Source organism: Eulemur rufifrons, chromosome 28 (assembly GCF_041146395.1).
Source record: "Eulemur rufifrons isolate Redbay chromosome 28, OSU_ERuf_1, whole genome shotgun sequence".
Classification (NCBI taxonomy): Eukaryota; Metazoa; Chordata; class Mammalia; order Primates; family Lemuridae; genus Eulemur; species Eulemur rufifrons.
Genome location: NC_091010.1, coordinates 59,467,248 through 59,493,290, shown reverse-complemented (window position 1 = coordinate 59,493,290; position 26,043 = coordinate 59,467,248). Strand labels below are relative to the sequence as shown.

The 26,043-nt window shown below is 48.7% G+C and overlaps 2 protein-coding genes across 3 annotated transcripts in view; both read left to right on the top strand.

Moving 5' to 3' along the window:
- The window catches only part of HSPA12A (heat shock protein family A (Hsp70) member 12A), a 128,285-nt gene extending 113,324 nt beyond the window's left edge, over positions 1 to 14,961 (top strand). For both annotated transcript variants that reach the window (XM_069460011.1, XM_069460012.1), the window contains exons 7-12: positions 3,028 to 3,199; positions 6,818 to 6,904; positions 7,440 to 7,544; positions 8,292 to 8,550; positions 11,412 to 11,515; positions 12,386 to 14,961. In XM_069460011.1, coding sequence (XP_069316112.1) covers positions 3,028 to 3,199; positions 6,818 to 6,904; positions 7,440 to 7,544; positions 8,292 to 8,550; positions 11,412 to 11,515; positions 12,386 to 13,023 — 1,365 coding nt within the window. In that variant the 3' untranslated portion in view covers positions 13,024 to 14,961. The remainder of the gene's footprint in view (positions 1 to 3,027; positions 3,200 to 6,817; positions 6,905 to 7,439; positions 7,545 to 8,291; positions 8,551 to 11,411; positions 11,516 to 12,385) is intronic.
- Positions 14,962 to 19,266: 4,305 nt separating this feature from the next.
- SPMIP5 (sperm microtubule inner protein 5) lies at positions 19,267 to 23,867 on the top strand. Its single transcript, XM_069461129.1, has 3 exons — positions 19,267 to 19,321; positions 21,981 to 22,199; positions 23,680 to 23,867. The coding sequence occupies exons 1-3, from the start codon at positions 19,267 to 19,269 to the stop codon at positions 23,865 to 23,867; spliced, it is 462 nt and encodes a 153-aa protein (XP_069317230.1).
- Positions 23,868 to 26,043: the final 2,176 nt, after the last annotated feature.

Below are 26,043 nucleotides of genomic sequence, written 5' to 3'. Positions count from 1 at the left end.
TGAGGGGGACAGCCCAAGCTGTCGGGGGCAGACTCTGGTCAGCTTGAGTGTCCCTTATGCAGCCGGCTCAGGATGTGGGAGCGCCCAGCGGGGTGTGTGTGGGTGTGTGTGTGTGTGACTGTCTTGCTGGATTGTCAGGCACACACCAGGCACTTGGACACCCTCGAGTCACAGAATTTTCCTCAAGGCTCTCCACTCCCCTGGACTTCTTGATTGGATTTTCCATGTAAAGATTTCCCATCTACGTCAGAGTTCCCGCTCAGAGCTTCAGGGGAGGTGTGGGTAGAGGAACGATGGAGTTTGTTTGCCACGGCCCAGACCCGTGGCCCTCCCGTTGGCCACGCAAGGGCCTTGCTGCAGCAAGTCCCATCTGGGAGGTTGACATCCCAATGGGACATGATTACATTGTCGTGGTCTCTGACTCTCAGAGCATTTGCCTTTCTTCCTTCACACCGACGCCCTGGGCTCCACTCTCGGGCTCACCCTCCCCCCCGAGTTTATTTTCTAGTTTGAACTTCAGAAGAGAATCTTCTACACATAGGCCAGGCTGCTGCTTTGTAGCTGGTCGTTCCTTCCTCCTCACCCCATCCATGGAAGCCCGCCCTGTTAGCTTCTGTTCTTCCATGGGGTCCTTGATCCTATAAACTTACCAGGATAGAAGAGTCAACACACAAGCTGTCCTTTAGAAGGGGCTCCTCTTGGTAGTATTTTGGATTTCATTTTCTGGGACCCTTGGGATTAAGGCTCAGAGGTTCCTGCATACCTGGTGCACTGGATGTGTGTGACCTACGGCCTCTTTCACTTTAACCTTGAGCCATCTTCATGCTAAGGGTGTCTAACGTGAGCCTATGAGAAAGTGAAGCTGAGGAGGGCGATTTTTACCCACTGAGTACGGAGCAGTGGGAAATCTTTTCATGCATCTAAGTCAGTGGCCTGTGGACCAATGTCACCTAAGGGCAGACCCAGCCTCTTCGGCCCATGAACTGAGCTGATGGGCACAGACACTGCCCACGTGGTTAGCCGTAGCCGAGGGTACTAGGCAGTATGACAGGGGGTTCCCTGTGGGTGGTGCCAGGCACAGTGTGGCTCTCACCTTGTTTTAGAAAGTCTATCTTCCCAAAATTGTTCTACCATTTGTGAGGCATTTGGTGTTTACAAAGTGAAGATTTTCAGTCACCTGCCTGCTGGTAGCATCTCATTAAGACATAAATTAATTGGGTTTATTTTGGGTGTGGTTATTGTGGAGAACTGACAGTGCATTCAGGCAACGCATCATTTGATACCATCCCTGAGTAAATGGGTAAAGGGATCGTCCCTTGAAACAAGTTATGCAGAAAGCATTAGAGGTACTTGGGATTCTGTCAAAAGTATAGAGGCCTGGGCCCAGCCCCAGCAACCGGAGTTGCTAAGAGCAGGAGAGCTGGGAGTGAATGCAAGAGTGCTGGTCTGTGAGGCTCGGGATCTGAGCTCTGCACCTTAGGGGTTCGGTACCTTGAGCAAGACTGTGCTGGTTTTGGCACTGGATGGCTCATGTCCCAGGAAATCCCTCTATCCTGAGCACACCAGGACAGTGGGTCACCCTACCTCTCTGGGCCTTGGTTTCCTCCTACATAAAGTGAAGGAGTTGGACAAAGGGCCCTGAGGGTCCTTTCCATTCCTACTATCCCAACCTGAATCCCCCTCCCCTCCTTACCCAATGATTGAACCTCCTAAGCCCCTCTGCCTAGGACTCTAGGGTGGCTCCTTCAGTGAGAGGTTATGTGTGTGTGATGTTAGGAGACCTTCTGTACCTGGTCTACAGGAAGAATCACTGGACCTCAGGGGTCTGGCATAGAATTGAGGGGTGGGACTCCTCCAAAGGAAGGGGCATGAAGGCAGCATCTCAAGATTCCCTAAGAAGTGGCAAAAAAGATAGCAAGCACAGTGGTGGCAGGGACGAAGTGTGCTTCTGTCTTCTCTTGTGCTGGTGACCAAGGAAACCCCGTGCACCTGAATAGCTCCCAGAAGCAACTGAGACATGAGACCTCCTGCTCCAGCTCAAGGGCATGGGAGGAGGGCAGGGCCTGGTTAGAGGTCAAGCCAGGCTTGTTTCTCTGAGCATCCTTAGAAGGTGGTCCCGGGGCCTCCTGGACTGGCCCTTGTTCAGGCCCGGAGGGGCTGTGCCTGAGACACATCAGATGTCACAGAGCATTCTACCTGCTGCATGTCAAGGTCCCAAATGTTTGCAGATGGACGCCAGGCACTTGGGGACTGGATTATTAAAGGGATGTTTGTTATTATATGTGATAGACATGTATACTAGAAACTATTAAAGGGTACAGGCTTTGAATAAGATACCTCCTCGCTGAATTTCAACCCACACTCTAGAAAATAAGGGACTACATGGGATTCCAGGAGTGGCTTCCTCCTGGAGTCACTGCTCATAGGTCGCCCCCAGCAGGCAGACAACCCTCTTAGAGCTCTGGAGATAGCAGGTCAGATTCCCATACAGCAAAATCAAATGCTTGTATAGCTGAGCTCCAGCGAGCACCATTTGTTTCCAAGGCCACCAGAGATTGGGGTTGGCTCCGACTTGGCCAGGCCGTGTGCCCATTGTAACTGGGGACAGATCATCTGCCTTCCATCCTCTGATGGAAAGTTTTGGGGCCTTTGCAACACTGTCCCTCCACCACTCAAGTGTTGAACCCCATCTGTACCCCACAGTCCATGTTCTCCTTGCCCCTCATGCCTCTCAGTTCTGGGCCAAGCAAGCCCCAAGTGCAAGAGGCCCCATGCCCAGAGAGCCTGGCATTTCCCAAGGTGCTTGTACATTTTCTTTGGCCACCCTGAGATGTTTGGGTTCCTGGCTTGGGGCCCAGCACCCAAGCATCCCTGACATCAACTTCTGCAGAGGTCTGTGTAAGGAGTGTCCCACCAAAGCAGAGCCTGTGTGTGTCCCTCCTTAGGGATGGCAGTCCAGGAGTGGGTGTCCTCTGAGCGGGCCTCCCCAGGGAGCCCCAGGTCCCAGCCTCTGCTTCTGTCTTCCAGGCGGGGCTGGCCTCCCCGGAGAACTCGGACCAGCTGATCATTGCCCTGGAGCCCGAGGCGGCCTCCATCTACTGCCGGAAGCTGCGGCTGCACCAGATGATCGAGCTGAGTGGCAAGACGGCCGTCAATGGGTACAGCGGCAGGGACACAGTAGGAGCTGGGTTTGCACAGGGTACCTCTGCTCTCTCTCTCCGCTCCTGCTCCCTCCCCCACCTGACCCCTGGATGTTTCTCCACCTCTGATGATTTGAAAGGCACTTGGTGCTGTCATGAAGAGTCAAGATACTGCAGGACGAGGTTGGCTTTCAGCACCTCTGTGCTCAGCCCCCATACCTGGCCCCCCAGGGGACCCATAAACTAAGCAATGGTCACCCTGGTTCATCACCCACCAAGTGCCTAGGGGTAGGGAGAACGGCCTGTGGGAAACTTCTCTCCAAGGACCTGAGGGGGTAGCCTGAGAGCAGTTCTTGGCCTTGAATTTTACTAGGCTCTTAATCTTTCCTGTCTATTAACTGATTCTTAATCTAATCCCATTCGCCTGTTATTAATTCCTCCATTAAGACTGTTGATTTATTGCTGACTCACTCACTGGGGCCACTTTGTGTGTGATGAGCTCATTATGTGTTTAAGCTGAGAGCTGAAAATGCAGATGAACGGGCTGACTTTTCCTGACCCAGGTGATGCTCATTTAGCTGTGGGCGGAGCACCGTGCAGGAGACCCAGACTGGGGACTTTAAGGAGCTTTTCTCTTTAGTAGTTACTTGCATGCAAGTTGGTCACAGCCTTGGTCGCAGAACTTGGTTCCCCAGTACCCAGGGCTCTGCGGCTCTATCCAGGGCTACAGGGATTGCGGACACACTAAGTCAGGGTCAAAGCACCCGAGTGAGCAGGGGCGCAGATGGGGAGTGCTGTCGGGGTGGCGCTGGGCACCGCAGCCCTGAGCGCTGTGCTCCACGTTCTGTTCCCAGGTGAAGGCCCTGAGGGTAAACACCCACCTGTCACCCATGGCCCCCTGGAAGGCCCCAGGCCTAGGAGGAGAGGGAACACATCAGTGAGGACTGTTGCCGAGTTGTCCTTGCCACAGCTTGTTCCCAAGTTTTCTTTGGTCCTCACACCCAGAGCCTGTCTTTGTCCTCGCCAGGCACTGGGCCCAGGCTCACCCTGAGCAGATGTACGTTCTTGCCCAGAGGGTACTGGGCCATCTCCTCCAGGCAGGTTTCTCCTCCTCCTTTTCACAGGGGCAACTCTGCCCCAGAGGTCACCTCTCTGCATTTTAATCCTAAGACTTAAGAGTCTGTGAACCTTAGCCACCAGGCAGTGGCAAAAGATTCCCCTGTCACCTGGCTGCTGCATCAGCCTGCCAGCAGCTGTGTGTTAGTGCCTTACATCAGATTTACCTGGAATGAACGAAACAAGGCTTCCCTTAAAATCCAAGGGCGGCTTGATTATCCCTTTTCTACCCATGCTCGTCCTCCCCAAGGCTAGCCTCACCGCCGACGGAGAGGGGCATTGATGTTTTAAATACCCAGCATGATATTTATTTAAATTTCTGTCTTCATTGTTTTCATTGGGAAAAAGAGGCATGATTGGGTTTCTGTCTTACATACTGATTCTTAGTTGTTCATAAACAGAAGTTTATGTCAGAAGCAGCTAATTCTAACACAGCTCTTTTTAACTTTTTGCAAATATACCACTCACATTTGGAGGGGAGAGGGATCTGTTTTTGAATGATTGCCTTCCCTGAGAGCTCAGTGTTTGGTTTCCTTTCCTGTGACATATCATATCTGCCCCCACACTGCTCTGTGTCTGTGTCCTGTGGCTCGTGGAATTTGCTGCTGTCTCCATGTGCTCGGAGGGTCTTTTTGGTTTTTGAAATCCTCAAACTGTTGGCCACCATGCCTCCGAGGGGCAGTAAGGCAGGGGCTCTGGTGTCACTCTCACCTTACAATGAGAACATCTCTCCCATCAGGAGGTGGGGCTGTCTGGGGAGAGCCTGGCAGAGCACTTAATCAGGAGTACCTGAGGTGGCTTGTATGCGCCTTTGTTATCAAGGCCCAGTGGACGCCACTAGGGAGTGATGGAGCTGGTGCCAGCACCACAAGTTTTGCCATTAGTATTATTTTATTTCTAAAGGGTTGAATGAGATCAATAAAGGATACATTTTTCATAATCTTGGGCTTAATTTGCCTGAAACATGGGCTCATTTCTTGAGAGCACAGTACAAATTTTATTAGCCTCTCTCGGCTGTGTTTCATGAATGCCATTTGGTTAGCCATCTAGATGGTTTTAGAAAACCAAATGCCCATTATAAGGTCTGTACCAAGTTCCTCTGGTGCCAGTGCTGGGAACAGGAGAGAGGCCCAGAATTTGGGGGAGCCCTGCCAGGCCTGCAGGAACTCTTTAATTAGGGGACACCTCCCTCTCCACCGAGAACCGGGCCCTGAAGAACTGGGAGCTGGCCAGGGTTTGCCCTTCTACTTCCCCAAGAAGGGTGTTTTGTAAACACCGCGTTCCTTGCTGAAAGAGGCTAGCAGGTCAAGGGTGCTTTATTGGAGAATCAGCAACAGAAGGGTTTGTCGGGCAATTCAAAATCAGCAGCACCAGCTTAGGGACTAAAATGGGAGCAAGGTGTGAGGTGGGGGCAGGTCAGCGGGGCAGCGACAGCAGAACCTTCACCTGTAATATCAGGGCTGCTCTGTTGCTCACAATAGTCTCATCTGTCAGGCCTCATACTAGGTGCTTTGCCTGCATTATCACCTCCTATGTCCTGGCTGTCACCCTGGGTGCCCAGGATACATTGGAGAACCAGTCCCTGCTCTGCCCGTGAGGAGCTTAGGCCAACTATTATTGTTCCACCTTATGGATAAGGTAACAGGCCCAGAGGGGTTAAGTGATTTGCCCAAACTCCCACGGGGGCTGTGTCCTGCTACTTCTCAGGTACCCCTTCACAGCACCTTTCTCATCTTTAAACATTCCCTAATTCTGCTCTGTCGGACTTCCCTGTGAACCGTTAAATCTCAGAGGCGTGAGGGTCTGTGGTCCCAGGGTTAATTTCAGGCTAAGAGACGAGAGTCGAGGGAACTGCAAGTCCCTTAACCTCGCCTGACCTGGTTTCCTCCTGAACAGAAGGACAATGATTTTTGCCCTGTCCGCCTCCCAGGCGCCCCAGCCACTCAGCACCCCACGCCACGGCCGGAGCTGTGGCCGGAAGCAGAGGTTGTCCCTCCGTGTTGGTGCAAAAAGCGGGGCGGGCTTTGCGGGGTGCAGAACTTGTGGCGGACGCGCCACCTTGTGGCGTATCGGCCTCAACAGGGCCAGGAAATGGCCCCCAATCCCTTATCCAGGATCCAGATTAGGAAAACATACCCCACATTCCTTGAATCAGACAAGGTTCCTTGATGGGAAATTGTTAAACGGAGCGCACTGCAGGCAGCTTGGCAGATAGCTTCCTCTCTGGGGCAGCAAAGCTGGGAAACAGGCCGATTTTATTAACCCATTCCCCAAAAAATGTCACGGGAGGAAGGGACTCTCGTCAGGGTGGGGTTTGCGGCGGGCACGGGCCAAAGCTGCGGAGCGGATGAATAGATGAAGGCCGGTGGAAATAGCTACTTTCTCCCAGAAAAGCTGGGTCTGTGATTTCCTGACATTGTATTTATTTACTCATTTTGGTCAAGTGTCACTAATGTTCCATCCCTAAATCTCCTCATGCTATTGCCTCCACTGACTGCAGATGACTGTCCGCTTTTTCATGCTTTCTTACCCGTCGTCATTTTCTTTCTGTCGGCCACTAGCTAAGGAACACATACGGCGTAATCGGCAGAGTCGGACCTTTTTGGTGGAGAATGTCATAGGAGAAATCTGGTCCGAGCTGGAGGAAGGTAGCGTCCTTCAATGTCCTTTGGTCTTGCTGGATTTTTTTGTGCTGCTGGCAAAAATGCATTCCCATTTGTCCCTTTTGCACTTTTGGAAAATGTTCAAAACCAGTGGGTTTTAAAAACCATTCACAGGGAGAGCTCTTTGGGGAGCTATAATTTTGCATGTTGTAAAACCATATATAGACTCTTCAGAAGAAAGGTAGGACTTGGAACTCACCAGTTCCAGAGTAAGTCTTGTGTTAAACAGCAGGTAATTTCAGGGCGCTGTTCACATGGCAGGAAGTTGCCCACGAGTATGTGCCGGGTATGCAGCACTGTGTGACTCCTAAAGATTCCCTCATCTGGGTTCTCCCTCATCCATGCCTAACCCGCCCTCCTGGGCAGAGATGACTGCATTCTCTTTAGTCATGAATAACTCCCAGTGCTGCAAAACCATTGTACTAGTCACTTAGCTGGGCATACCTAATCATCACCTACCAGCTTGTTTCAGATGAGGTTGACAAGCAGTCTGTGTAAAAGATGGCTGTTGTTGTGCCAGGTGACAAGTATGTGGTTGTGGACAGTGGCGGTGGCACCGTAGACCTGACAGTCCATCAGATACGGTTACCGGAGGGACACCTTAAGGAACTGTATAAAGCAACAGGTGAGCCATTGGCTAATTTCCTCATACCTGAGCCATTTCCTGGCAGTTTTGCTTCACTTGTTTGGAATATCTCTCAGAGTTCTGTTCTCAAGGGCACCAGCATGTGGGATCGTAGGCGGGAGAGGATACCAACGCCTGTTTGAAATTGGAAAGCAAAATGCAATTAGATGTTCTTTACAACACAAACCTCCACAACTTGGGTTTTGGCATAAAGTGAGCCTGCTTCCTGAAAGTTCTAGAAGGATGTGATTGTAATTCGATGTTGCCTATGACTTAGTGCTAGGGTCAGCTTTCTAGGGAGGTCTCAAGATACCTTGTCTTGCATCAAGATGGCCAAACCAAAGAACATGCTCTTTCTCTTTGGGGAGGGGGATAATTAGTGGATCACACAGGGGCTAGATGAGGCCAGCTGATTTTCTGGGCCCTTCCCCTGGATTTCTTGGGTGGGAATACCACGATGCTCCTTATTAGATAAAAATGTTGATTTTATTTAAAATGTAATTGATTTACAACAGATGGCTGAAGAGAGATTTCTGTAGGAAAAAGTTTATCCATGTGGAATGACAAGAACCTAAGGGTTCTGAAGTGTAAGTAAAAACTTAGAGCTGTAGTCTGCTTGCTAGGTGGGTCCAAATCTGCGTCACTCTGTGCTTCAGAGATGGACATGGGTAGGCCTGTTTCTCGGAGGTTGGATTCAGCTTTGAATGCTTTTTAACATCACGGGCTCCCATTTTGTTCTCCACTCAGGCGGACCCTATGGATCCTTAGGAGTAGATTATGAATTTGAAAAACTTCTGTGTAAAATATTTGGAGAGGATTTTATCGAACAATTCAAAATCAAACGGCCTGCAGCCTGGGTTGACTTAATGATTGCGTTTGAGTCTCGCAAAAGAGCAGCTGCCCCAGACCGAACTAACCCCCTGAACATCACCCTGCCCTTCTCCTTCATTGACTATTACAAGAAGTTCCGTGGGCACAGCGTGGAGCACGCCCTCAGGAAAAGCAAGTGAGTTGGGTTTACCTTTGGCTCGGGGCAGTCTCAGGTGGATTGTGTTGGTGGGAGAGAGGAAGGGGGTGTGGACTCTGGGTTCCAATCCTGTACTCACTGTGTGACCTTGGGGAAGGGGCTCAACTTCTCCATTCCACGGGTTTTTAAATCTGAAAAATGGGGATAATAATTCCACTTACCTCAGAGGATTGTTGTGAGGATGAAATGAATTCATAGATATTAGGTTCTTAGCACAATGCCTGGGACCTGGCAAGAATTATCCATGTGTTAGTAAGTAGTCACTAATAATACAAGCTTTATGAAAGCAGGGAAGTTAAGTTTTGGCCACTTCTGCATGCCCAATGTCTAGAAGGGAACCTGGTATATAGTAGGTGTTCTGTAACTAATTGTGGAATGAATCCCGTGGGAGTCTAGGTTTCCTGCTAGAAGGTTTCCTGCTAGAAGGTTTCCTGCTAAGGTCCCTTGGCTGCAGGCAACAGTTTATTTTCTAGCTTCTTGCAAAATAAACATATTTGGAAGATGTTTTGAAGCTGAATTTTAAAATAATAGATAAAAATCATAGGTTTCTAATAACCTTAAAAATTTGTTTGCTACATATCCATAATGAAATGATTACTATAGACAAACATATTTACATATCTATTAACTTTCCGTAATTATTACACCTTGTTCTAATAACCTTAAATTTAAAATCATAACCATAATACCATTATCACACTTAAAAATCAATTATTTAGTGTCATCAAATATCCAATTAACATCACCATTTTTCCAGTTGTCTCGTAAGTCTTTTTTTTCAGTTTGAGTCGGCATCCAAATGAGGGCTGTACATAGCAACTGAATGACATGTCTCTCAGGTCCCACTAATGTACAGGTTCCTCTCCTGTTTTTTTCCTTCACAAGTTATTAGATGCTCAAGCTGGTAGTTTGTCCTATAGAGTTTCCTACAGTCTGGGTTTTGCTCACTGCATGCCCGCAGTGTTAGCATGTTCTATCTCCTGGTTGTTGTTTTTTTTTTTTTTTTTTTCAAATTGGCAGGTGAACTTACAGGTTTAATCAGATTCAAGTTTGAATTTTTGGCAAGTTTGAATTTTTGGCAAATCTACTTCATGGTCTTTCCTATTGAAGCCCATCAGGGGACATATAATGTCTGCTTCTCTCTCCTTTTGTGATGTCAGCAGTCATTGATGATCATTGTCTAGGTCCATGAATTCATTAGATTCATTAGGGTGGCCACATGGTTATCGTCTTAGTCTAGCGTTCATTTATTTCAGCTAGACTACTTCACTAGAGAGAAACTTTTCTCCTCTGTGGTATGGTTGCCCTGAAGTGAGGTTCATATAGGAAAGACAGGATAAATGGTTGTTTTTTCCTCTCCATTTATAAATTAAAAAAAAAAAAGTTATTTCCCAATATCCTCCAAAGTGGTTAATGGGTTTTTTTTTTTTCTTTTACAAGGGTATGAAGGGCGTGTCATTAAGAATCCATAGATTTAAGCATATTTGGTGTACTTTAAACCAAATTATATTCTTATTGACACTCAAATTATCCCTTCTTGGACAGTAGGAGCTTCTTCGAGTTGGCTCTGAGTCCCTCTGACATGACACTAATGGTCTTTGACAGTGTCTTTGGCTTCTGATACATGAAGACACTCCTGGCTCATCTTGTACATTCCCTACCCCAGACCTGGAGTCGGCCTTTGGTTCCTTTTAGTGGGAGACAAAGTGGATTTGATTCTAGGTCTTCTTGCCCTTGGAGCAGGGCCAGCCCAGACCCTCTTCTGGGCTTATGTTCTCTCTGCCCCATTTGTCCCCCACAGAGGGCACCTGCACAGTTCTGGGGCCAGTCAACCCTCCTACTAAGGAAACTGTCTGCAGCCAGCCATGGGGTCACTCCACACCGAACCTGGTTGTCCTTTGGCCAACGCTGTGGAAAGAATTCCTGGTCTGGAGACCTGGCAGCATCTAGAAAGCACTGCTGGGAAGCAGCTGGTGTGTCCTTTGTGTCAGGGACAGAGACACCATTTGCTTTGCCCTTTTGAACTTTAGAACAGGTGGGGCACACACTGTGGATTTGGATAAGAAACAGTCCCTGGCATTTGTTGAGTGCCAGAAAGTTTCCAAAGTGTTTTCACAGACATGATATTTAACTTGATCTTCACAACAACCCCTGTGAGGGAGGTAAGGCAAGTGCTGTTATCCTTGACTTCCAGATGTGAAGACGGGGCTCAGAGAAAAGGGAGGCCAACCTGCCTAAGGTCCCATAGCTCCTCAGTGGTGGTGACCAGACCAGAGGCCCACAATCCCGGCACCCCACAGTCCTGGCTTCCTGTCCAGGGCTCTTTCTGCTCTACACCACCACTTCTGGACACGCTGCTTCTTTGACAGAGACACCATGAGGGCCATCCAGTAGGAATTAGGCTTATCCCTGTCTTGTGACAGGTGCCTGGAGGGCTGAGGACATGCATTTGAGCACAGATGTTTGTAGCTTTACATAGCAGTACAAGGAACATGTCATGTGAGCCTTTAACAAGCTCGAATCCTTGCAACATGGTGCTCCATAAGAGAGAGAGTCCTTTATCGCCTGGTTTTTTTGCACTAGGCTTTGGCCTTCCCTATTTCAGGGGAAGTCAGCCATAGCCAAATGCTAAGATACACAGAGCAGGTTATGTTTAGCTTTTAAGTTCCTCAGGTTTCAGGCCCTGGCAGTTTAGGGGGTTCCCAAGGGTGCCTTTGACTTTCAACCCTTTTATGCCCCTGAGATGTGACAGATATCCTGCCAGGGCACCTGGCTCTGCAGAGAAGTCTGGGTATCGTGTAGATACTCACTGCCTGTTCCTCTCTGCCACACTCCCACAGTGTGGATTTTGTGAAGTGGTCCTCTCAGGGGATGCTGAGGATGAGTCCAGACGCCATGAATGCCCTATTTAAGCCGACCATCGACAGCATCATTGAGCATCTCCGTAAGTATCTGCCAGGGCTTGGCCCCTTTGCTGAGGACCAGACTGACTTTTCCTGCCTCTCCAGCTAGTGAATGTGAAGCCAGGCTGGGGGGGCCCAGGCCCGGGAGTGGGCAGGGCTCGAGTATGTACGAGGGAGGCTGCTGGGACAGGTTCTGGGTCCCTCTCCTCAGGTACTGCAAAGCCACTGATAGCCTGTCTCACCCGGGCTTTCAGTTTGCCCTCAAAAGTCAGAGAGCTGGAAGCTCTAAAGCAATATTACCTGAAAGTTACAGGCCCTAGGAAAGGCACATTCCTTGTTTTATCAGCACAAACTGGGAATCCTTACCCTGCTTTGTGTGAACCAAAGGGAAGTGTGCAAGAGGGCAATGCCTTTATCCTGCTCCGTCGGTGGCACTCTCCCAGGGACACACAGCAGACTCACCAGGGACCTTTTCCAGGATCCAAGTATTCAGTATCCACATCCACTTCCCACCCCTCACCTACCAAATCAGATGGGATTTATGAAAATCCAAGAATTCTATTTATAACAGCCTGCCTTGACTTACTCAACAGAACCACATATTTGGAGAGCTTTAGGAATATTCATTTATGCATAACAAATTCTGTTTAAAATTACTACCATTTATCTGTTCAGATGGGTTTCTACTTAGTAGCAGCTCTGGCTTTTATTCCCGAACATATTGGTGTGCAAACTCCCTTTCTTTAAAATATCAGCTCTATAAAAAATTCTGTTCAAGAAGCTCAGACTAAGCCTGCCCTCCTTGTTGGCCCAAGTGGTTTTGTCCATCCCCCACAGACTCAGGCAGCCCTGTTCCCCCTTGCTTGCTGACTCTTGGTGACAGGATGTTCTCCTTTTCCCTTCCCTTTCAGGGGACCTGTTTCAGAAGCCCGAGGTGTCCACTGTCAAATTCCTCTTCCTGGTGGGTGGCTTTGCCGAGGCACCCCTCCTGCAGCAGGCAGTGCAGGCTGCCTTCGGGGACAAGTGCCGGATCATCATCCCCCAGGATGTGGGCCTCACCATCCTCAAGGGTGCTGTCCTCTTCGGCCTGGACCCCGCCGTCATCAAAGTGCGCCGGTCCCCACTCACCTATGGGGTGGGCGTGCTGAACCGCTACGTGGAGGGCAAGCACCCGCCCGAGAAGCTGCTGGTGAAAGACGGCACTCGCTGGTGCACCGATGTCTTTGACAAGTTCATCTCTGCCGACCAGTCGGTGGCCCTGGGTGAGCTGGTCAAGCGTAGCTATACCCCAGCCAAGCCCTCGCAGCTGGTCATTGTCATCAACATCTACAGCTCTGAGCAAGACGACGTCAGCTTCATCACCGACCCCGGGGTGAAGAAGTGCGGCACGCTCCGCCTGGATCTCACGGGGACCAGTGGTGTGGCAGTGCCCGCCCGGAGGGAGATCCAGACCCTTATGCAGTTTGGGGACACTGAGATCAAGGCCACAGCCGTTGATATAGCCACCTCCAAGAGTGTCAAAGTCGGGATCGACTTCTTAAATTACTAACCACTCCCCCCTGCCGCCTGCCCCCTCGACTCGACTTACCTGCATCTGCTGACCTCAACCTTGACTGTTCTTTCCCTGACCTTGACCCTTGCCACTGCCCACCTGAATTTCAGCAGGGAAGATGAGAACAATCAAGGCTAGAAACAATTAGGGATTTTTGAGGGCATGATGGAGTCATAAAAACTGCCAGAAATTAGGAATAAAGTTTGGACATAGGAAATTAAAGGATCCTAGAAGAGCAGCTAGTTTTCATAGGTATAAATGTGGTGAAACAGCCACCAACAAGGGAATTGGTACATTTCTGCAGCAGTGGTTGAGCTTGCTCAGAATTGATCTCTGTTAAGTAGGATTTATGATGCCCTCTTGCTATCTTTCTAGATTTAAAATGAGATCTTTGAGCCAGGAGGCGATCTTCATCTGAGACTTTTAAATGTTTTTGGATGGCAGTTAGTATAAAATGCCACCCATCTGCAGTTAATTTCTTTTCATCATTATGTGATTGAAAGTGGTGATTCAGTGGGAGCTTGGAATGTTTTTAGCTGGTGGTAGAAGACTGCCTACACCGGGCACTGTTTTAGGTTCTCGTATCATTTAAATAACAAGGAGATTCTGGGGAGAACAACTGTAGCCTTGGCTAATCCACTCTGATTCTCATGAGTAGGAGAGCTGATACCTCACCTTTTCAGCAAGTGAAAAGTTGCTCTGATGGAAATGGATGTTAAAGAGTTACTGACAGATCCCAAATTATATGCTGTGATATAATTCCCAGAATGCCAAGTCCTGATTTCTGAGTTCATAAGTAATTCTAGTTAATCTTAGTAGAAATTCTGTGTGAGAAAATGAGGTTGCCATATGCCTTGTTCACAGAAGGCCAGGACAGCCCCCACCTTGAAAAGCATCTAGCTTTTAAATTAACCCCCTCCTTCCTGCTCACCTTCGTCCCCCTAAGAGTTTTGGCCATTTATTCCCACATTTTGAAAGGAATACTTGGTGAAATATGAGCAGAGCCATCTGTTCTATGAAATGCGTCATTAATATCTTCAGTTTTTAAAGCCTATCTAAAAATAACATGTAGATGTGTACTTGATGGATTAAGCCATTTTTTTTTTTTTCCAAAGCAGCTCTGTGCTCACCTGCATCAGAATTGCCTGGGTGCTTGTTAAAAATAGGTTCCTGGATCCTGCAGTCACCCTTGGTGAGGGGACCAGGTTCAACTGAAATCTGGCAAATGCTAACTTCAGGTTCTGCAGAAACTGAAGCACAGACTCCAGCGCCCTTTGATCTTCCCCTTAGATTCCCTTAGGAAGATGATTTACACGTGAAGGTGATCCTGCACCTTGCCCCTTGGTCAGTGGGGTTGAGGCTTCACCTGGTGTGGAGATGGCCCTTTTAACCCTCATAGGAAGGGCCTAGGGAGGAAAAAGATTGCGAGAAAGGAACCCTAAGAACGGGGCTGACTGAGGAACCGACCAGAGGGTCTGGTCTGCCTTCTCTCCTTCCCCACTGTACAAAGCCAGTTTTCTCCAACATTCCGGAGCCAATTGAGGAAAAAGAATCAAGAATCTGACTCACAGCCCATCTGACCTGTTCAAAGCTGTCTTTTCCACCTGCTGGAACTCGTTCCGATTTTAAATCACTGGAGGCATGCATAATGAATGAATAGAGAATGAGCGAATGAACTTCGAATGCAAGTTGGATTCACAAACCCCTTATCATGGCAGATATGCAGATTTTAAATAGCTTTTTCAATTTCATTTTAACATCTTTTTACATGGCCTGCTGCAGAATTCCTTACTAGAATGTAAAACACGAGCAAACCACAGAACTAGAGAACGCTAGTCACATAATTTGGTTGCAGGATTTTGTTATCCAGGCACAAAGGTGTGTTCTCCTGCTACCTGCGCTGCTTCAAAAGCTAAATGTTATGGGTCTGTCTTTGGTGTTGCCAGCCATATTCTACAAATGAGACTTTTCAATGTTGTTATGAGTAATATAATTTTATGTATATATTAGAATATTGTACAGAATCTTTATTTCTACAGTGTGCTTTTCTTGTTTTAAAAAAAGGAAATGCTCTTTAATTGCTGTCCCTCATTTTCCACAGTTTCATTTTTTAATTGTGCTCACTAATCATCCATTTGTGCCGATACCAAGCTATGGACTATGTTTGCAAGACCGAGCAATAGACAGAGGTGCCCAGGCCAGAACACTCTGAACACAGACTGCCTGGATCAACAGCCTCATCAGACCTTTCTACACGCACATCCTTCCCAAAGATTCACAGATTATATTTAAAAGAGCATATTTTATCAATTCTCCTGTACAGACTTTGAGAGCTGAACATTCTGGTTCTGTAAGCAATGTGACTGTGCAGAACCACTTTAGAAAGCTCTGAGTCCTGAGGTGTTGTCAACCTCTCTTCTGGGGCAAAGCTGTTACTCTGAAGGCAAAGTGTGGCTCACTGTGTGTGGTGTTTTCAGTACGCCGGAAAGGAACCAAGTGGTACATAGATCCAGCTTTTCTCCGGGGTTAAATGTAAGTGTGAGTAATATAGTTGAGCCCCACCCCCCTGCTTTTTTTGCTAACATAAAGCCTTTCCCACCTTGAATTAAGGATGTCTCCTTGTCTACTATTCTCTTTAATGAGCTGATAGGAATCTGCAGTGTTAGCAAGTAGATGGAGATAATCTTACTGGACTTTCTTCTGGCCACAGATATGCAGCCCTAGTAGTCAAACTGCTTAAACGAAACCAACCCCCAAATCCATCCCTCGCTCCCCCCACTCCCCACTGAAGTATTCTAGAATGAAAGCACTGGATAAGTACACTTGGACACATTTTCTAATCTTAGGAAGTTTCTCGAAGGCCTGTTTTGACCCACTACTCAATTGCCCCTGGGCATATTATCTGATATTCACATTTCTTGGAAGCAGACTGTCAAGGATTTCCTTTGTAACTGCCTTTTCTGTACACAGCAGGCATTAATAAATGCTGAATGACAGACAAGTTACAGACAGGATAGGGGAAAAAAGGAGCCATACAAGTGTTTTTGCAAAGTGATGGCTGAGTCCAGATTACAAAGGCTGCCCTACCTTTAGAATGTTATTTAGACCAAGTTTAGCTTTTAGAGACCAGGTCTGGTTAATTGCCAGGGTAGCAAAGAATCGCATGCACCAATATATACAGGAGTCAAAATGCATTATTACTCAAAGATCGAATTTCACGTAGTAGAGATGTAATAGCTGTGATTAAGCTGCATATGTATGCTGGGAAATGGGTGACTAATATAAAAGTTGTTGGCCATAATGTCACACCTCTCATCTGCTTGAATTCTAAAATATTAGCTATTGGGGTCTTGTTCACTACAAGATAAATTCAAATTTCACAGAACTTTGCAGCAGTTCACAACTTGACAGGATTGTATCTGCAAACTGTCTTCACGGATGTCAAATAAAGCAAAACTCTGGATCTCATGTGGCCCAGATTTTTTTTCCCCCATTCTGGGTTTGTAAATGGAATTATGAACAGGTAATTAACTGACCTCCCCTTCCACCCCATCTCAGGTGGAGATTGATTTTCAGGTCCTTTACCAAGTGTTTTAAGTTTTATTAACAGTCATTCCAACAAGACTAGCCCCTCTGTTTGCTGGGAACCAAGGCTCTATTAGTGGCCACAGAGCCCCTTTCCCCTCCAAGCTAGAAGAAAGTGGTCCAGCCAGAGAGAAGTAAGATAAGCGGGGTGGCCACTGACAGCTCCGCTGGCCCCTAATGAAAGTCATTAAAAACATGCAGGAGGCCTGGGACCAGTGTGTGACCCTGGGCATCCTAGCAGGCACATGACACTGACTGTGTCCAGAGCCTTGGGTTAATTCGAGGACCCACACCTGGGTCACTCTCCAGAGCTGGCTCTACGAGGAGGTCTGAAGTGGAATCCTAGGGCTCTTAGGAGGGGTATAAATGATGGTTGGGTCAACCAGTTTTCATCAGAAGTCCAACTGCTGGGAGAGAAGAGGTAGGGAAGGCTGGGCGGTGCAGCAAACCCACGTGTGCCGGGAAGTTGTGCCGCCAGGCAGCCTGCTTCCGTTTCCCCCTCTGCAAAGGGAGCGCTGGACCGCTGTCTGTAAAGCCAAACCCGAGCTCTCCATCTGGTTTAAGGACGGTTAGAAAGGAGTAAGACTCGCCTTCCCCAGGCAGCCCTTCATTTTGGTGGCCTGCCCTGGGCACCTGAAAATCCGGCCTCTCTTACTGGGAGACTGAAAGAGGGGTGCGGTTGCTGGATCCGGACGCCACCATGGCCGCAGGGCCTCACCTCTTCCCCAGGCTGCCTCCCCTGCTGCCGGGCCTCCCACAGCCCTGACTTTTGCCCGGGCTCGGGCGCCTCCATTTCGCCCCAGCAAGGGCGGGAGGCCTGTTCCCAACCACGGCTCCCCCCGCCCGACCTCCAGGCCGCAGCCCGGCCCAGACGCCTCGTGTCTACACCGGCAAGATGGCGGCTTTGGCCTAGAGCGGCGGCGCCAGCCCCTGTGCCCCGCTAAGAGGGACACCGCACGGGGGACAGCTTCGAAGCCAGATTATTTGTTGGGCAAATGCCCGATTTCACGTCGGGGGCCGGGCTGAGCTGGGGGAAGTGCCCAAATTCACTGTGTTCACCCACCGCCTCCGCGTTCCCCGTGGGGGGCAGGGGAAGTGGGGAAGGGACGGGGTGGGGGCGTCCTCGCTCCCTCCCCCGCCGGGTGAGCACACAAAGGCCTGGCTGGAGGGGGGGGGGGGCTCTGGGACAGAGGCTGGGGTGGGCAGGAGGCCCCACCAGGCATGATCCAGGCCGGTCCAGGTGAGCGCTAGGGAGCCGGAAGGGCTCCTGTCCTGGCTTTCTGGCCCCCTCCCGGCCCCTCCCTCCGGACACCTCCTCCAGGCAGGGTTTAGAGGTCATCTGTTCATATCCCCTTTCACTCTAGAACCCTCTCTGCCTTATTTTCCCTCGTCTATAAAATGGGGACTCCAGTAGAAACTAATTCTTAGGGAAGCTGTGGGGATTAAACAAGAACCGTTCTGCTTCAGCCATGTGGGTAGAGCCAGTGTTCTATAAGTATCTGTTACCTTTTTTAATTCTCTTCTGGAAATGGGTATAATAATAGCATTTATGGGGCTGTTGAGAGGATTAAATAAGTTAACACATACATGTAAAGCTTTCAGAACAATTCTTGGGAAGCAGGTGGTCTGTTTGTGTTGGGTGTGGATTCAGAGCCAGGTCTGTGACTGCAGGACCAGCATCTCCTCTCAGGAGCCAGACACAGGAGATCAGGGGCCTAGACATGGTGCAGTCCTCACTGCCGTCAGCCTGGTGGGGGCTGAACTGTCTTAACAATTCCCATCATTGCTGAATAACCCATGATGGTGGCCCTACCTCCACCGTGAATTTTCTTCTCCTGGCCTCCAGGGCATCACTTTAAAGAGATGAACTGGCTTGGCAGGGTAGGACATGGCAAGGCCATGGCTCATTTGCGGGGACTACCGGCGATGCCCAAAGAGGGAAGGGGTCTTGTTCCAGAAACAGCATCCGCATAAACTCATGCTTCAGTGGACCCCCCACCGCCCTCTTCTCACTCACCTTGGACTCTGTGTTAGCCTTTTGGGACTTCCTGATCCCTTCAAGCCAGAATTTACTCTAATTCTTTGTTGTGTGGGGACTTCCTATGTGTTTAGTAGCATCATGGCCACTAGACACCAGTAGCACCCTATTCCCCAGATGTGACAACCAAAAATTTCTCTAAACATTGCCAGATATTCCAGGGGTGAGAGTGGGGACTGGCAAAAATTACCTGGGTAAAGAAAGGGCTCTGGAGGTGTGAGGGCCCTGTCTCTCCCCTCCCCCAAGATTCATTGTCCTTACATGGGGGCTCCTGGGCCTTGCACATCTTTATATTGCCAACGTGTGTTACATTCCATGGCCATAGCGTGTGTATAATTCTGGATGGATGGATGGACGGATGGAAGGTTGTGTGGAGAGGAGGAGGCCTCCATGGGAAGATAGACACTGGGAGTACCAGGTCATTGGTTCATAACTGAAGCCAGCTACGTCCACTGGCTTTGGGTAAGATGGTGGTGCTGCCTCTCTGTCCCAAGCCCTGGCAAGTCATTCTTCCACTCCCAAGGGCTTGCGCACACACATGCAGTAAGTTCTTGAGGCAGGGACTTTTGATGAGAACGTTTCATTCTTCCTTCCCTTCATTAACAGAGAGAGAAACCATGGAATCTTCCAAGACCTTCATGAGAAACTTGCCAATCACACCAGGCTACAGTGGTAAGTATGGCTGGTATGCGTAGCCATGCTTGGCAGGAGAACCCTGGTCTTGGTCTCTGTCCCTGCCTTGGCTCACTATCTGGCCCACTGGGACAGTATAGGTGCTCTAGCTGTTTTTGTTTTCTTTTTTTTCTAAGACACAGGTTCTTGCTCTGTTGCCTAGGCTAAAGTGCAGTGGCACAATCATAGCTCACTGTATCCTTGAACTCGTGGACTCAAGATCTTGATACCCCCTGCCTCAGCCTCTGGAGTAGCTGGGACTATAGGCATGTACCACCAGAGTCCACTGATTTTTAAAAATTTTTTGTAGAGACAGGGTCTTGCTGTGTTTCCTAGGCTGGTCTCAAATTCTTGGCCTCAAGCAATCCTCATGCCTTGGCCTCCAAAAATGTGGGGATTATAGGCATGAGCCAATGCTCTTGGTGGCTCTAGCTTTTAAGACACACACTGAGAGCACTCCATTGCTGAAGATGACTGATAGTCAGGTTCTGTAAATAGAGAGATAGAACTTAGGTCAGATCTCCCAAGACATGGCCTAGTGTGCAGGAAGCACTTAATGCCTGTTGAATGAATTTGGACCAGGATAGACACAGTGCGATGAGGACAGATACGTGAATGAGGGGGGCCCTGTCCTTCCCAAGTTGGGCTTTCTCAAGTCTCCCAAAAAGGTCATTCTTATGCTTCCATTCCTTTTTGTGTCCCCTAAAGGGAGTGTGGTCCACTGCCCTGGTTTGCCAGGTACTGTCTTGGCTTTAGCACTGAAAGTCCTGCATCCAGGAAAGCCCTCAGTCCTTGGCAAACTCGTTGCCCTACCTAGAGACTCTTTCTCCTTAGGCTTCTGGGCAACCGAGAACTTACTAAGTCACATCCCTGTGGGTGACAAACTCAAAGGTCCTCTTAGCCCTCAGCTGTCCCACACAGCTGTTCTCAGGAGGGGTGGTGCTCGGGGACTATGCCAAGGCTGCCCAGCCTCACCCTGTTGCTACTGGCTGGTTAAGAGAACAGGCTTTGGATTCAGACAAACTGAGGTTCAAATCTGCTTGACCATCACCTGTGCTACTATAAGTGACTTACCTCTCTATAGTAAGTAAAAATTCCATAAAATGGATGTGTTAGTTTCTAGGACTGCTGTAATAAGTTACCACAAACTGGGTGGTTTAAAAACAACAGAAATGTTCTGGAGGCTGGAAGGCTGAAATCAAGGTGTCTGCAGGAAGATGCTCTTTGAAGGCTCTAGGGGAGGATCCTACCTTTGCCTCTTCCAGTTTCTGGAGGCCCCAGTGTTCCTGGGCTTGTGGCAGCATCTCTCTAGTTGCTGTCTCCATCTTCACATGCCTTTTCTCCTGTGGCTCTGTGGCTCCAATCCACCTCTTCCTTCCCTTATAAGGACACCAGTCATTGGATTTAGGACCCACCCTAAATCCAGGACGATCCCATTTTTAGATCCTTTACTTAATTACATCTGCAAAGACCCCATTTCTAGATAAGAGCACATTCACAGGTATCAGGGGTTAGGATTTGGAGATCTCTATTTGGGGGGATACAGTTCAACCACTACATGGGATATCAAAAGATTATTGTGAGGATTAAAGGAGTCAGCATACATAACCTATTTTAAATGTCTTGGTCCTTGGCAAGACACTTGTATTCCCAATTCCTATGTGCGCATGCATATATACACTGAGATAAAATCTGTGCAGATCAAAGCAGGCCCTGATGGCAGGGAAACCACTATGGCAGGGACCGTGGGATTCTGTGGTCTCCCCATGACATTAGGGGAGACTTGCTGGTACGTGGAGGACTTCCAGTGCTGTCACGATCGATCGGTCTAGTAATCAGATTCTTCCAGTGGTAGCTTATTGTATGGCACAGCGGGTGGGGGTTGCTTTTTTCAACTTTGAAGCCAGGTTTTGTTTTCCTAGGGGCAAAGTCAAAAATGTTGGGCTTCAATAATGAGAGACATTTATTTATTTGTTTTGCAGCTTAAAACCAAGTTCTTAACCAGTTTCGCTCATTTGTTCTTCCAAAAAATGGTTTTATTGTGACAATATTATAGTACTTAGGATTCAGCATCCAGTTTAAATAAATAGCTGTGTTTTATCCACACTAATTGTAATGATTATATGTTATTTTGTGGGAAATGGTGAAAAATTGTTCTAGGGGTGGGTCTTGCAGATAATGAATTTACCTTTTTGTGTAATAGGTCTCTGCTTTTAATAAGCCTGCAATTTCCCGATGGTCCAGCAAGAAAGATCCCAAATTGCATTTGGGAAGTGTCGGGGAAAATAAGCTTTCTCTCTAAAAAGATGAATAATTTCAATTACTCCTCAGACTATCATTTTGTCCCATTAAATGCTTTCTCCGTTTGCCGTTCAGGCTGACGTCAGGGGCTTTGCCATCAAAGAATATTACTGTCATCGCCTTTATTGAAATGGGCCTTCCCTCCACAGCTCCAAGGTCATTTTTTGTGGCCCTGGGAGGGCCCAGCCACAGTGGAAACAACAGCACTGCTTGTATTAATGGCCTTTGGAGAAATGGCAGTGCTGCTGGCTGAGGAAGAGGTGCCAAGTGGTGGGCTGAAATTCTGGGCAGTTTAGGCAGGCTCTAAATTCCTTGCTGGCTGCCCTGCTGAAGGCTGCGATTCCATCGGCTCCTGCAGGCTTTGTGCCGTTCCTTAGCTGCCAGGGAACCGCCAATGAGGATGACATGGGCCACTGTCTGAAAACCTTCCGGGAGAACACCCAGCGCTATAAAGACCAGCTGGAGGAATTTCGCCGCTCTGTGGCCAACGCCCCGAAACTGAAGCCCGTCAACTCCGAGGAGACGGTCCTGCGGGCGCTGCACCAGTACTACCGGCAGTACCACCCCATGATCCTGGGTACCGGCTGCCTGAAACCCTCTTCCCCTCACCTCTGGCCCCAAGTGCAGATCCTCCCAGGCCAGCTGAGCTGCCACAGAGCCCCTGGAATCCAGCACAGTTCCAAATCCCCAGGAGTCAGCGTGAAATGGAAAGGCTCCATTTCTTAAAATGAGAAAGACACATTTCCCGGGGAAAGGGGCATGGTCCTGGTCAGGGAGGAAGGGTGCTGATCTGAGAACTAAGAGACCCTAGCCAAGTGACAATTAGTTTTCAGGCATCAGTAATAAATAATTACCATAATTTGGTGGCTTTCTCTGTGCCAGGCACCATTATTTCCCTACCCACTCACAATAACCCTAGGAGGTCAAGGCTGTTACTCCCGTCTTCGAGATGGGGGAGTGAGGCTTTGAGAGGTAGTGTCACTTGGCTGAGGTCCGAGTATGGACGCTGAAGTCAGACCTGGGTTTGAATCCAGCTCTTCCAGGTGCTAGCTGGGTGGGAAGGGGTGTCATACTGAAGATCAACTGATGATGTGATTATATAATGATAATAATCACAACAATGATTTGACCTATATCATTTTTAAGGTCTAAAGGCCTGTAGGAAAAGTGATGGATTGATTGCCTTTATTGTTGTTAGTATAATTATAATTGTTTGGGGGCTTTTCAAGAACGCATGATAATCAACATGTTTGCTGTGCCTTAAGATTTTCCAAGCGTTACTCCAAGCAATAGGAAGGATGTTTGCTGAAGAGCTTGGATATAGCCCAGCCCTGTGACTGCTACCGTGGGTCCAGGGGAGCTTGCTTCCCCTCTCTGGACTCCGGTTTCTTCATCTATGGCAGGGAAGGATGGACTAGGTGCTTCCTAGGTGCTTTCCAGCTCTGAAGGTGTAGGACTCAGTGGCCTAGTTAGGCTCTTACACAAATGGAGGTGGCATTTGGGGCAGTGAAACTTGCCCCAGGTCACCCAGCCAGAGTCAGAGCCAGTACTGGGAGGCCGGTTCCTGTGCTGAGTCTGATGTGCTTTCTCCAAACCTGGGTGCATGTCTTGATTTCCTCCCTTACGTAAACTGCCACAGACTCTGACTCTGTGACTCGCAGAGGGACGTCCGAAGCTTTTTTCATTAACCTGGGAAGGAAGCAGGATCTGTTTAAGACCAAGGACTTGGGGATCAGACAGAGCCGGCTTTGAATACTGGCCCTGCCATTTCCTGGCTATGTGACCTCTTCAAGGTCTTAGCCTCCTCCTTCATACGGTAGAGGTAATAATGGTTCCAACCTCTTAGGGTCTGTGAGAGAACTAAATGAGATACTACCTGTAAAGCCCCTACCAAGGTGCCTGGCACAGAGAATCAACCAATGAGTGGTGGCTGCCCTTAGTACGTCCACAGGCCGAGGGCTCACCCTAGGTTAAGTGTTGAGGCGCCATCTGATTCAAGAGCCCTACCCACTATGTGGCTTTCCAAGGCCTTCAGGAAGCATGGTGTCTTTTTACAGAATGCAAGTACATAAAGAAACCTCTCCACGAGCCCCCGATCCCTGGCTGGGCGGGCTACCTGCCTAGAGCCAGGGTCACTGAACTTGGTTGTGCCACGAGGTACACTGTCATGGCCAAAAACTGCTACAAGGACTTCCTGGACCTCACGGAGCAGGCCAAGAGAGCACGTCTGAAACCATATAAGTAAGTCTGGCTCGGGTCCTAACACCGGGCACAAGATCAAGGCAGAAAAGCAGACCCAGCCAGGGCTTTACCAGATGTGCCCATCCCAGGACAAGGACTGTTTCTGTGTCTGATTTGTTGTAGAGAAAGTACCTGGGTTGTAGTTGCAGGGCCTTCCCCATAGGCAGCCGCCCTCCGCTCCCCACCTGTGCTCAGCATTGCCCAGCAGCCCTGCTTGGGGTCTCTGTGGGTTTGCAGGGAGGGTTGGGAGTAAACACCAACAGGGCTCCCTGTCCTGGCAGCAGCCTGATGCCCAAGGGCACTGAGTGGGTGAGAAGGCAGGGGACAGCAGGGCATTGCATAGGATGGCTCTTGTGGCCTCAGTTTTCTATTCTGCAAAATGGGGATGATGATCTTTACCTTTAGGATAAATTGTAAGGATTAAAAATAAACATAGCCATGTTCACACAGGACCTGCATATATTATCTGAATTCTTATATTTATTCTCCATAAAAGGAATAACTTTATGGCTTCTGTTCTTATTTTAGAATATATGGAGTTAGCTCCACACAACCTTCTGCTCCTTCTGCAAGAGTTTTGCAGCACAAAGGGCTGCTGCCAAAATATCCAGATTTCTCTGTTCCAGGTAAGGAAGGACTCTTTCTTTCCTTCCTACTGTTTTTTCCAAAGGGGATGAAATGTTTGTGATGGCCTGTCTGCTTAGCTGGGCCACTTGCTTACAACTTAAGTGGATGATTTCTCTTTCAGATGGAAGCTGCCCTGGTCTTGAAAGACCCCTGGGAGAGGACCCCAGAGCTCCAATAATGTGTGGCTGTGCTCAGAGGCCAAATTTGTCAGGTTATGGGAAGATTTATCTAGAACCACTGTCCTCAGCAAAGCATGCAGCAGCTAGAAACCTAGAATCTCCCAAGGAGAGGTGAACCTTAAGGGGAGGTTCAAAAACATGCCATTCTTGCTTCCAAATCAGTACCTTACCCACACCCCAATGGGCAATAAGGAACTTTAATAACAAGAATTCTTTAACTGCTGCCTGTATCCTGAGCCGTTGGCAATAGCATGTCATTAATGAAAAGACCTTTTATTATCACGTGATATACAGAAGATACTTCCCAGCATGCTAAAGGCTTTTGAGCAGGTTTTTTTCTAGGTTATATTGACCTTGAGCCAGGGGGTTGGGGGGCATCTGTTCCTGACCAAGCTCTTCATTGAAGACCTAGTTCAGCCTTCTAACTAGGTAGTCCTCCTGGGCCCCTGCGTGGCATGTCCCCAACACTGGCACAGATGCCATGCCCTCCCCAGCCCTGATTTTTCCGAATCCCAGTCTGCAGGAGGGTCCGGCTGGCAGACACTAGCTGCATTAGTTTGTTAGGGCTGCCTTAATGAAGTACCACAAACGGGGTGGCTTAAGACAATAGAAATTTATCGTCTCATAGTTGTGGAGACCGGAAGTCCAAAATTAGGTGTTAGCAGGGCCATGCCTCTCAGAAGCCCGTAGGGGAGTCCTTCCTTGCCTCCTCTTAGCTTGTAATGGTTGGCGGCAACTTTGGCATTCCTTGCTCCATAGCTCCAATCTCCGTGAGTTTCCGTGCCTTCACGTGGCCATCTTCTTACAAAGTCAACTGTGCGTGGCATTGGATTAGGAGCCACCCTACTCCAGTCACCTCATCTTAGCTAATTACACCAGAATAACCCTATTTCCAAATATGTCACATTCTGAGGTACTGGGGACTAGGACTTTAATGTATCTCTTTTGAGGGACACAGTTGAACCCATGACGCTGGGTAACATCCTCTTGCCACTGAGAGGCACTCTGACCTCCCTGGGCAGCCATCGGCTCACAGAAGAAATCAAAAGCAGTTCCCGGGACAACAAGGCTGTTGGCATCAGAAAGCTCAGAAATGTGCCCAGCCGGAAGATGCAGTAAGCTCCCCCTGGGAGATTTTCCCAGGGCAAGAATTTTACCTGGGCTCTCTGGACTCCCAAGTTCCATGGGTAGAAATCAGGAAGTTGGAGAACTTTGGTGAGAAAAAAGTTACGTCTTTGTTTTCACTAACCTCCAAGTGGAATTTAGTATTTCCTTCATTTATCACTGTAAGCAACAGACTACAGCAGTGCCTGTCACTTAGCCCGATAGTCATCACAGATCTTTTTATATCGTATGACAGTTGTCTCAAACAGC